At 50.9% G+C, this 12,025-nt stretch overlaps 1 protein-coding gene across 16 annotated transcripts in view; it reads left to right on the forward strand.

Annotated features, from left to right (window-relative positions):
- The window catches only part of TACC2 (transforming acidic coiled-coil containing protein 2), a 173,784-nt gene that overhangs the window by 25,573 nt on the left and 136,186 nt on the right, over positions 1–12,025 (forward strand). For all 16 annotated transcript variants that reach the window (XM_053668513.1, XM_053668508.1, XM_053668506.1 and 13 more), the window contains one exon: positions 6,825–6,937. In XM_053668513.1, the coding sequence (XP_053524488.1) occupies positions 6,825–6,937 (113 nt within the window). The remainder of the gene's footprint in view (positions 1–6,824; positions 6,938–12,025) is intronic.

Genomic DNA, 12,025 nt, shown 5'->3' on the forward strand with positions numbered 1-12,025 from the left:
CTTCCTTCAGTTAACATAATGTTGCAGCGTGTGTCAATACTTCCTTTTTACGGCTAAACGTCATCGTATAGCTATCGCATGGTCACAGCACAGCGGGTTTATCCATTCATCTGCTGGAGGACTTTCGGGTTGCTTCCAGAGTTTGGGAGTTGTGAAGGATGCTGCTATGAACTTCTGTGTATAGTATCTGTTCATATCCCTACTATCTTTTTTCTTTTTTTAAAGAATTTATTTATTTATCTTTAGAGAGAGGGGAAGAGAGGGAGAAAGAGAGGGAGAGAAACATTGATGCACAAGAGATACATCAATAGGTTGCCACTTGCATGCACCCAATGGGAGACCTGGCCTGCAACCCAGACTTGTGTCCTGACTGGGAGTCGAACCAGTGACCTTTCGATTCGCAGGCCAGCACTCAGTCCACTGAGCCACACCAGCTTTCACCTCTACTCTCTTTGCGGCATGTACCTAGAAGTAGAGTTGTTGCATCATATGGTAATTCCAAGTTCAACTTATATATATATGGTCAGTAAAAAAGAAAAACTTTTTAAAAACAATTCCATTGTCTGGATATTTCTGTATCTAGAGTCCAGAAAAAAATAATTTTCAACTAAAAATTTAAAAACCTGGGGTCGATGCTACAAAGCAAGGAGACAGGGTCAAGGATACCTGAGCTGGCCTGGGTGTCAGGGAAGGCTCTCCCTGGGGGGCTGCTGTTGAAGCTCAGAGCCAAAGGATGAGCGGGAGCGGGGATCAGGAGGATGGAGAGCAGGTCGCTGTGTACACCGCTCCCTGCCCCTGCAACCCCAGGCCTTGTAGGGGCAGGTCTCCCTGCTCCTGGCTCAGGGTCCAAGAGGGAACCTGGGCCCAAGTTTCACTCCTAAAAGCAACCCCAACACAGGGGCCTTGGAGGGTGGAATCCACTGACAGCCAAGGGATGAGGGCTGGGAGGACCGGAGAACTGGTGTTCCGTGAGCCGTCCCTGGACTCTGGGTCCCCTGGGAGCGTGCCTGTGCACATCTCCGCAGGCTGAGGCTGGCCCGAGGGCTGAGGCTCAGGTGCTGTGTGACCATTATTTTGCTGGATAAACAGCCCGTAAGTATGTACCTGTGTTGTTCAAATGCTTGGGCCCCCCCACTTAACTGGGGGGGTAGTTTCTCCAGTTCCTGGGAACCCAAGAAACCTGACATGACGACAGCATTAGGCTAGTGGTGCAAAAGCCAGTGTCTTCTCATATTCTCCTGGTGGTACGCGGGGATCTGGGATGATTTAACTGCACTTAATGAAAAAGAAATCAAGGGAAGAGACCGTGGAACAGCAGAAGCTCAATGTTCATAACAATGGGGAGCTTCTTTGTTGTCACGTCTAGTTGCCCAGCCCAGCGGGCTGGTGCTGCTTTTCACTGGGACGATTACGGTGGTTCGTGAGCCTGCATGGGTCCCGGTGGCCAGGAACATCTTCCGACGAGTCTGATTAGCTGCTTTGGCTCTAAGTGGAGCTCGCCACTGGGGCTCTTAGTTAATGAGTTTTGAGTCAGTTTCTTCTTTGTAATGACAATAACTAGCATTGCTGAGTGTCCACTGTGGTCTAGCCTTGTGTGAAGTGCTCCTCGTGTAGTATTTTATTTGACCTTGAAAGCATCCCTGTGATGATCCCCATTTTCTGGATACAGTGCTGGAGGCCAGAGCCCAGACAAAGGCTTACAGCTAAATGAGTGGCAGTGCTCAGCTTTTAACTACTACCTGCGGCTTCCTGCTCTCTGCTTCTTGAATCAAGCCTCGTGATCTTCCAGCATGAAAATGAGTGGATGTAGGAATTCTAGAGGGGCACAAAATAAGGTTTATGTCTGCACTGCAAACATAATTGAGTACGAATCATAGGACATTATGGGCCATCCTGACAAACTCAACTCTTTACATAATGAGACTTCCTTCTCTGTTTGCACAGGTTTTTTTTTTTTTTTCCATGTCGACAAGGCATTCCTGCCGCCTGCTGAGTCAGGCAGGCCAGGGACTGTGGCTCCCAATAGTTGGAGAAAGAGGCTCCAAGAAGTGCAGGGATTTGGGTTTTCTGAGCTGGTCCAGCCCTCTGTAAATTCCATGGCTGTTAAAACCTTAAACATACATTAATGTTGAGCCGTGTGTTTCAAGTCTCAAAGGTTTTTTACTTTCCCCACAGATTAAAGAGGTCAGCAGGCCAGGTCAACTCTGGCCTCTGGGGGGTTCCTGGGTCCTTTGAGGGGAACTCCTACCCTCCCACTCAGGTGTTAGGAAGGCAGGGAAAGCAGGTATCGTTTATTGAATGCGTATCTGTCAATCACTCACTAAACTGTAAGTTTCAGGAGGGCAGGAACTGTCTTCCTTTTTTATTGTTGTATTTGGGAGTATTTTCAGGTTCGCAGAAAAGCTGAGCAGACAGCACAGAAAACTCCCACTCAGGCTGAGCTTTCCCTGTATCCGATGCCTCACACCCTGACTTTCTAACTCCTCCGTGTCCACCTGGAACCGAGACTCAGCCCTTCCTGGACACAAGGCGGAACAGTCAAATCCCACTGCAAGCCGAGTTGTCTTCCTCTCTCCTGCCTTTAAGGGAACAGCAGCAATTCATTCACACCCAGCTTTCTCTGGCTCTGGAGCACGTTCATTGCTCTGCCGTGTCCCCTCAGAAACCATTTTCTTTGGGGAAGCCTAAAACTCCACCCTCAGGCCTCCTGCTTTTTGGCCCGATCGGTGCCTGCCAGGGGTGACTTGCGGCTGGGGTGTGCCTGGCTGCCACCATGGGTGAGCTGCTTCCATCTGTCGTTTTGCCTTGGAGGTGGAGAAATGTTTGGGACAGTCTAGCAAGCGGAACCGGTGGTCTGAGCCTTTGCCCTCCCGGGACAGGGAAGAGGGGCGCCCGCACAGAGCATGTGTGGCTCCCGCCTATTTGGGGGCCTGGCAGTTGCTTCTGAAACCTGATTCCAGGGAGATGACCTCCGTCCACTTCCCAGCATTCACCTGCCATTACGAGCAGATCGTTCAAAGAGTGGGCGAGTTGGTGAGACACTCGGGTGGGTCGTGGTGTCACTCTGTTGGCGAAGCCTCTTGGTCGGCAAAGCCTCTTGGTTGGTGTGAGCCAGCAGCCCTGGTCTAGAGCCCTGACACCCATTTAAGAGGTAAGGCCAGGGAACTTTTTTTACTTGGTGAAACACTTGGGCTTTTGGGAAAGTGGACTTTTCAGGCCTGGAAAGTCGCCTTGACATTTGGAGGGCTGCTTTACGATAGACACAGACGCAGGGCTCAAGCGCCAGAGCCAGCAGGGCTGCTTGTTGACTCCAGCAGTGGCCACCCCGGAAAGGTTTGAAGGAGCGTCTTGACAAGGCTGCTTGTCATATGGAGGACAGCCAAGTTTCTCCCCAGCCTGCTGTTTGGGAGTGTAAGGGGAGACTTTTGAAGCACAAGCTGTGTTGCAGTGATGCCTGTTGACACAACAGACCCCTTGGCATCAATCCTCTTAGCAACAGGGCTTAGTGCTGTTGCTGGGACAGGGGAAGTGGGTGGGGGGGCGAAGGCACTGGCAGAAGCGAGGTTCCCGAGGGCTGAGTGTGCACCTCCCGATTTGCAGAAGTGGCTACCGGACGAAAGGGGGACGATCTATTTTTCATACTTTCAACAAATATTTATGAAGTGCCTCCCTGTGCCAGGTGCTATTCTGGGCGTTGACTCTGGGCTCCTGCACCTCATCGTTCATAAACATCCGGCTGTTTTAGTTACATGGAGCGTGGCAGGGAGATGGCAGGCACCACAGGCTGCTATTTCCACAGTCTGGTGAGGCAGCACAAGGTACAGGTCAAGGGCACAGGCTCCAGACCCCAACCATCTGGGTTCAAGTGCTGGTTCTGCCGTGTCCAAGCTGTGTGACCCTAGGCAAGTGGCCTGACCTCTCTGTGCTCAGGAATCTTGTCTGTAAAATAGGGTTCTTCTAAGGACTGAATGAGTGTAAACATGGGAAGCACTGCAGAGTACTTAGCCTATAGAAATTGTTTATAATATTAAGTTTGCTCTTGTTGTTACAGCAGTGCCAGTCGGTGTGGGGACGTTACTACTGTTGTGGAAAGGACACTAGACTTCCAGGCAGGAGACCTGGCCGAGCCACCTCACGCTCCGTTTCCCAGCTGGAGAATGGAAAACGTTATCTTATCACCTATTTAGCTCACAGTGGTTTTTACTAAACTTTGAAAAGTGCAATGCGCCATTCCCGTGGATAATGCCAGTACTTTCTTCTCACACATCCAGACGAGTTAGGTAATGTTTGTGTCAGAGGGAGCTGGTATTCTTCCAGAATAGCTTTCTATTCGGAGGAGGGGCAGGGAAGAAAAGGGAGACAGGCCTACACTTCTTTTCTCTTCTAAGGCAAATCCAAACCCACGACCCGTTTCCATGGACTGAGGAAGTTTGGCCTGGGGAACTAACGGGGAACTTTCCCCCCTTTAGTCGGAGCAAAGACCTGCCCCCTGTTCCATCTGTCGTTTGCGTCTGTCTGGCTGTGAGAGGTATCAGTGTCTTTTCAGAATTACTTTAAAGTAGCTTTGATCATGGAATAAAGGGCAGGAGATTTGTCTGTTAAATTGTTTGCAGAATAATTCACTGCAGATAAGGTGGGGGCGGGGAGGGAAGCCTGGCTGCCGAAGGGGTTTAGAGCCAAGGCCTGCGTGGCAGTTGGACAAGCAGGAATTAGGTCCCAGTTTTAAACATTCGGGGCCCTGATATGAACATGCCACTCACTCTGTATTGTGATTCTTGAGTTATCATAGGAAACGTTTGAAATCATGCCTCCAAAGGAATAATATCTTATAGATGAAGAACCTTCAGCGTCAGAGTCAGGAATACTTTGGAGTTCACATTTGGTGATTTCAAGTTTGTACCTTCTTGCCCTGGCTGATGTGACTCAGTGGATTGAGTGCCGGCCTGCGAACCAAAATGTCACTGGTTCAATTCCCAGTCAGGGCACGTGCCCAGGTTGCAGGTCAGGTCCCCGGTTGGGGGTATGCAAGAGGCAATCAGTGGATACATCTCTCATTCATCAATGCTTCTCTCCCTCTCTTTCTCCCTCCTTTCCCAGCTCTCTCAAAATAAATAACACATCTTTATAAAAATAATAAAGTTTGTACCATCTTGCTACTGTCCTGTAGGGATAATTTCCACCCTGGACACAGATTGGGAGACTGAGACCCTGAGGACATGGCAGGGGCTGTCATTACAGGGCATGGTTCAGCCAGCAGGGAGGCCGAGCCACCCTGGCTCAGCAGTCCCCGCTTAGGTGAGGAATCGGCCTCAGCCCTCCCTGCCCCCTTCTACACTTTCCCATTGAAGGGATTGAACACAGGTACCTTTTTCTGGCTCTGGAGTCAGAGAGAAATGGGCCCGTCCAAACTCTCCTGCTAGGTGATCATGGCCAAATGCTTGACCTCTCACAGCCCTAAAGAAGGACACAATCAGCATCTTTGTCATAAGACTGTTGTGACGACTCAGTGACGGGGTTCATGGCAAGTCACTGGCACAGCATCAAGCACTTAGTAAGTGCTCAGTAAACACATTCCGTTCCAGCAAAGGTGAATGAGGCTTTTCTAATTGCAGTGTCACGTTAGCACTGGAACGTATGGACCCCTGAGAGTTGGGGCATCTTTTATATTTTACCTTCAGGCACAATCGCGTGAACATAAGCATCCAACCACTTGAAAAAATGTACCAGACGGGGATTCATGTCATCCAGACTTTTCTCTACCTGCCGGCTCCACTCCGCCTGCCTGCGATGGCTAGAAATAGGCTGCCGGTCTCTCTGCAGTCATAGGCCACCAGATTCTCCACCCTCTGGCTCTTCAGGGTGTCCTGGGAAGAGCCAGCTTGACCTGAATCTTGTGCACACCCTGACGGACAGGGGTGTAGGGTACCACGGATTGGTGTTTCCATGACAACCTCCGGAACAGAGGGTACGGGTGGAAGAGTTCTGTAGAACAGGCAGATCCAGTCCATGGGTATGCGTTGTTTCAGGGAGGGGCCTTCTGAGGCCAGTGCCTTCGTCAGGGAAGACAGAATAAAGGATGGCCCCTGCTTCGGAAAGCACCGCTTGGGTTTATAAAGGCCCTTTCCTCATTTCTGATGTTTAGATTTGATGAGCACCACTCAAATTGAGGCTCTGAAACATCTCATCTCTTTCGTTCCTGTGATTTGAAGTTTTGTCTGTGCTTTATTTTTTGCATCTTGCTTTTAAAAATCAATTAAACCACAGACAAGCATGTTGTGGAGGTTTAAAAACAAAGGCGACCAATTCTTGGCGTAGTTAGGACCTCAAAGGGGTGGCTGGCCATATGTTTCCAAGGGCCCATCTTTTCCTTCCCTCATTCCCCCCAACCAGGTTTCCAGGTGATTCTGGGTGTGAAAAACCATAGTTGGGGGGCGCAGGGAGGAACACGTGCCTTCATCTAGCTGGTGACCCAGAAACACTGGATACTTTGAGATCTTGAGTTCAATATCCCTACTTTCTCCAGGGAGCAGAGTAGCCCTGCAGAGGAAGGAGGAGCCCCCAGTTTTGCTAAAACAGTAACCCCTGCTCACCTGGAATCACTTGTTTATCTGTGTTTCTGCCCCATGGGAGGAGAGCAGGGGTCACCTTTGCTCCGCCCACCGTTTGTCCCCAGAGAAGCTCTGTGCCAGCACTTGGTCCTGCACAGTCGGAGGGTAAAGCACTGGGCCTTGAATGCGGCGGTCAGGGGCCCACTGACGGCTGCTTTTCTGTTTTCGGAGATTCCCATTTGACTTCCTTTCCCATTTCTCTTTCTTCTGGCCCAGAGGACTTCGTCCACTCAGAGTCCGGGATCCCTACAACCACCCGGGAATAGTCAGAATATAACAGGGAAGCCGGAGGAGGAGCCCAGAAGCGCTGGCCGTGGAGACTTGCCCAGGTAGGAGCCAGGCCTGGAGGACCAATGCAGCCTGGGGTGTGGCCAGCTCACTTCCTGCTCAGCCTTTGCTTTGAAAAACTTATCCTACAACCTGTGACATATTCTTTGGTGGCAAGATGTTCAAAACAGTGGTTTACAAGCCTTTTTGTGGTAGCCCAGACCAGCATGATTGGGAAATTAATTTTAAAGTTAGTGTTTTTCTGACCCAGAATGAAATGAGTAATGACAGGCTTCCATTCCAGCAATGCTGCAGGGTATTTGTGGTCATTGTCAGAACTTAAAAAAGGTGGAGGCTGTTCCAAGGGGCTTCTCAGGGGCATCAGAGCTGTGGCTACGCTGAGATTGGCTGTGGGGGAGGAAGACTCTCCTCTGCCCTTCTAGGTTCTTCCCTCTGGTCTAATTAAATCAACCAAATGTAATGATATGTATACGTACGGGAACCCACCACACACGGAAGGTTCAGAGGCAGATGGGTAAAATGAGGTCTCCATGGCGCCCTGAGCTAAGGGGGAGGTCAGAGCCCTGGGGCTTCCGAGCAGAGCAAGGTCATTGCAGGGCGATAACAAAAGCAGATATTCACTAATTACATGTTCACCCTGCCGTGTAGACAGGCCGTAAAGAGTTATCTCTGGTCAAAACTCTTGTTATGGGCAACGCTCTTAATTTAAATTCTTCTAGGTTATTAAGGGGGGTGAGGGGGGCAGAAGTTTCTCTTGAGCCTGCAGGGTCTCGATGGCCTTTAGCTCAAAATAATCCTCATGCTGAAGGGGCTCATCTCGGGGAGGCCTGCCACAAACCCCTCCGCTGCAGGAACCAGATGGTGAGAGAGGGATCACAGGTGTCTTGCTATAGTGACCGGTGTCCTCAGTCCTGGGGCAGTGGGCGGATGCAGTCCAGAAAGCAGCACGGCTGCGCGGTTGCACAGAATGCGGCCAGGGTAGGCGGAGCCCACGGGTTCGTGCCTCCTCGCTGACCCACAGTCAGGTCCCGGCTATTGGGAAGAAGTCCGATAGACTCCTCCCAGGCGGTGTTCAGCACCCACAGTTTGGGGAGCCTCCACAGTGTTGGGGGTCTCCACAGCAGAGGGCCAGCAGGCAGGAATGTTCAGTCCCCAGAAAGGACACGGGCCAAGGACACTGGAGGCCGTTAATAAAGGCCAGTGGGTCGAGCGCATGACCTGATTAGGAAAACCCTCCTGCGTGATTGAAGCCCAGCTGCCGGGAGACGGTAATTACAAGCCTTAAATGAACAAATGAATAGGAGCTCCAGGAACAAATGTGAAAAATGGAGTGATAGGCACCCCCTGCCCCTGTTGTAGATGATAGACAGTGAGACTTTGGATCGTGAATGCTTAGCAATAGCTTTTTAGCTCAAGAGTTTAAGCTCCATTTGTTGCTTTGCCTTCCCACTGTGGATGGTCATAGGTAAGTGAGAGTGACCCCTGGTGGCAGGAATTTTTGTGCCTGGCTTGTATTTTGGGGGGGGAGGGGTTGGTTCTAGAAGAGGCACTTTGAACCTCTTGGTGTGAACATTTGAGTTCTCTAGGGCACAGGTGATCAGATGGGACAGAATCAGAGAATATGCCTTGAACAGCACCTGTGACCTCTGTTCTACTTTCACAAACTTTTTTCATCAGGGTGACCGGACAGAAGGTTTTAATATTTGGTTCTTACGAGACCAGTTGACTGGTCTCTACTGGCTCTGAGTGGTCATGAAATGAATGGATGGATCGATCTTTTCTGGAAACCTACACAAGCAAAGTCACGGCTGGACCTCTTTGTGAGGCTCTGGGATAAGAGGCTGGGAAATTATCTGGGCCTGTAGCACAGCCGGACTGGGACTAACAGCCCTGCAGAGGCCCTTTGTGTCCTATTCCTCACTCGGCTTTACTCAGTTAGGATTGTTCCCCTGGAGAACTGCCCCTTGAGGACAGGCAAACTGAGCATAAAAGCAGTGCCTTCTAAAGCAAGCCCAGAGAAGCAACTCGCTGTTCACAATTACAAACACGATTCTCCTCCGCACATGTTGGAATAAGGTCTGTTCTGCGGGGCCTGGGCTCACCAGCAGGGCTCTGGCTCCCCAGGGACCGGAGTTCGCTGGGGGGTCAGGGCGTCTGGAGGAGGACAGAATGAGCACGGGCTCTTGGCGCAGCTCTAGCGGGGCGGGCCACCCTTGCATCTACAGTAATGATAAAAACAGCACTTGTCACTTTGCAGGTGGACACCAGATATTATGCCAAATGCTCTTATATGCACAAAATAAACATTTCATTTAATCAATTCATTTCTGACTCTGTGCTTACTCAGCCAGGCGGCTGGGGATGTCATGTTAGCTGTCGTTGAGTCCCCCGCCCCACCTGGTGTATAGAACCGTCATTGTCTGCTCCCCACCCCATCACCACTGAGATGCCCGCTGGTCCAGGCCACACTGCCCATCACGCCCTACGACTGCACTGTTTTCATGCTACGCTCGGCCTGTGGGACCCTTTGGTGAGGCCAGGACCCCATGGCCATTCCTACTTGTAAAATCTCCAGAGAGAAAGCACAGTGGCTCCTGCTGGATCTGGAGACAAAAAAGAACAGAGAGGAAAAAAGGCCAACGTCAGTACTGACCAGGACCGTCCCTCTGCACAGGCGAGACCTCTGCTCTACAGATGGGGAAACTGAGGCTTGGAGCTCTGTTTTATCCATGACCTAGTGGTAGAAAGTCCATGGTTTCCCCCACAGGTTCTTCCTCCCTCTGAACTACACTAGAACTTGATACATCCCCAAAGGGGTAAATCTTTGTTCTGATTACTGAGCCCCATCAGTTCAACTGCCTTGCCTCCTAGTTGCCACATGGTGTCGCTGTGGTAACTTAGCCCTATATTGGCCAAATCCCAGCAGAGGCTGGGTGGGGACCTTCCCACCCTCCTAGGACCAACTTAACTGCAGGTTGCACCTCTCACTGCCCAGCAGTGTCCACTCCTGAGCGCAGCAGCCCTGGATACCTGCATCCAGACTGGTTCCACGTCTACCACCCACCATCCCGTGGAGACTCCCTTCCCCTCCTGGGGTACCAACAACGAGGGATGGGCAGCCCTGCCCTCTTAAACCCTCAGAACACAACAGATCTTATCACGTAAACCTTTTCCAGGAAATGGAGCTGTTAGGTTGCCCCAGAGGGAATTAGGTAACAGATTGCTGGGTAGTAGCCATTCCTGGGCTTCAACATTGTGCTTGCTCATTGGTCCGAGGAAAGGGGTAGGCAGGCAATACTTCAGAGATGATGGGTTTTCCGGTGGGTTTCTGGCACCTTTGTCACTGAAGAAGGAGGGGTGGAGACTCAACAGCCTAGAGTCTTAGCTCTCATCCCTGGTTCTTCACCCACCAGGAGGGTTAAAACGGACTGTGGGTCTCTCCTGCAGAGATTCTGAGTTGGTAGGGCAGGGGTGGAGCCTGAGAACGAGCATTTATAACAAGTGCCCGGGCGGCACAGGTGCTGCTGATCCAGGGACCATGGTTGAGAACTGCAGTGTGAGGGACACAGGCTCAATGACATTGGAGATTAGAAGTGGCCTTCTGCAAGGGCTGGCCTGGACAAGGAGGCTCTCTTGGCAGGCATGGGGAGCTAGAATTGAAGGGGACTGCTCCAGAGTCAGTCCTGGTAGGGGCAGAGGTCCTGAACTGGAACTCTGGCTGAGTGGCAAGTGAGCCTGGACCAGAGTGGTGAGTGTTTCCTACAGACAAAACCAGGGAGGAACACTTGGAGGTCCGGTTAGAGGCTGAGGTGTGTCCTGCCGGTAATGGGAAGTGGGGAAGCGCTCTGTGGTTGGTTGGTTTGGATTTGAACAAGGGTTCATGCATGCAAGGAAATCACCCAGAAGACGAATCCAGGGGCTCCACCTGGTGCACTGAAGGGGGAGGCTGGACGAGCAGTGAGGATGGTGGGCCGGAGACAATTTCCAGGTAGGACCCGCAGAACGGGGTGAGCTTCCATCATCCGCACAAGCTATTCTCAGACAGGTCAGTTCATTGCAGTGTTTTTATATCTGTGACTTCAAAACTCTATTGAGAGCATGGGAACAGATCAGGGTTGGGATGAAGGATAGCAAATGAAATCAGACAGGGCGGGATTTTCCACGGTCCCCAAATCATGCAATTTACCAGGATGTTAGTTATAGATACAAATTCCTAGACCCCATCCTAGTCCTGAGTCAGAATCGTTAGGTGTGGAGCGTGGAAATTGTGTTTTCAATAAGCACCCTCGGCAATCCCTACGAGCAGGAAACTTGTGAAATCCTGATCTGTCGCTAGGCCTACCTAGGCCCAAATACCCTGTGGCCAAGGTTCAAGAGTATGATCCAGTGGACCTGGGTGAGACCAAAAATCTGTTTTTAATAAAAAGCCCATGTCATTCTTATGAAAAGTTTGGGAGACACGGAGCCAGATTACCGTCAGGTCAATAATGATAGCTAACTTTCGTTTGTATTTTGGTGAACTTTAAAATGTCTTTGAAATTGGGGATTAACATCCATCAAACCCCTGTCCCCTCCCTCCTGTCCTCCATCTCTGCTTTCGACAAATATCCATTGGGCTCCGTTCTGGGCCTGATGCGGTGCTGGCTGGGAGGTACACAGCCCCCAGCAAGAGCCTTGGGGACTCCGCTCAGTGGATAAGGAGGTCGTAGGGAGGAAGTCAGACTTGGAACAAGGAAACAAAAGAGGAGACACTTTCGGGTAATATTGGGGCTCTGAAAGACCCCCAGTGGGTCTTGTGATAGAGAGCAACAGAGAAGGGAGTGGCTAGTCCAGAATAGGTTAGTGGTTCTCAAAATGAGGTGTCTCGATTGATGGGCAAGCTCAGCATCAACTGGATACTTATTAGAATCGCGTGTCTTGTGCCCCACCCCAGACTCCCTGGATCAGAAACCCTGGGGTTTGGGGGCAGCCATCTGGGTTTTCACGAGCCCTCCAGGGATTCTGATGCCACTGGATGAGATGCTCAGGAAAGGAGGAGATATTTGATCTGAGTTTGGAATGATAATAAAGTGGGTGTGGGAAGATCAGGTTGGGGACAAGCAGGGCAGAGGGCTTGAGGTGGGAGTGAA

Source organism: Artibeus jamaicensis, unplaced genomic scaffold, assembly GCF_021234435.1.
Source record: "Artibeus jamaicensis isolate MK-2021 breed Jamaican fruit bat unplaced genomic scaffold, CSHL_Jam_final contig_490, whole genome shotgun sequence".
NCBI classification, from domain to species: domain Eukaryota; kingdom Metazoa; phylum Chordata; class Mammalia; order Chiroptera; family Phyllostomidae; genus Artibeus; species Artibeus jamaicensis.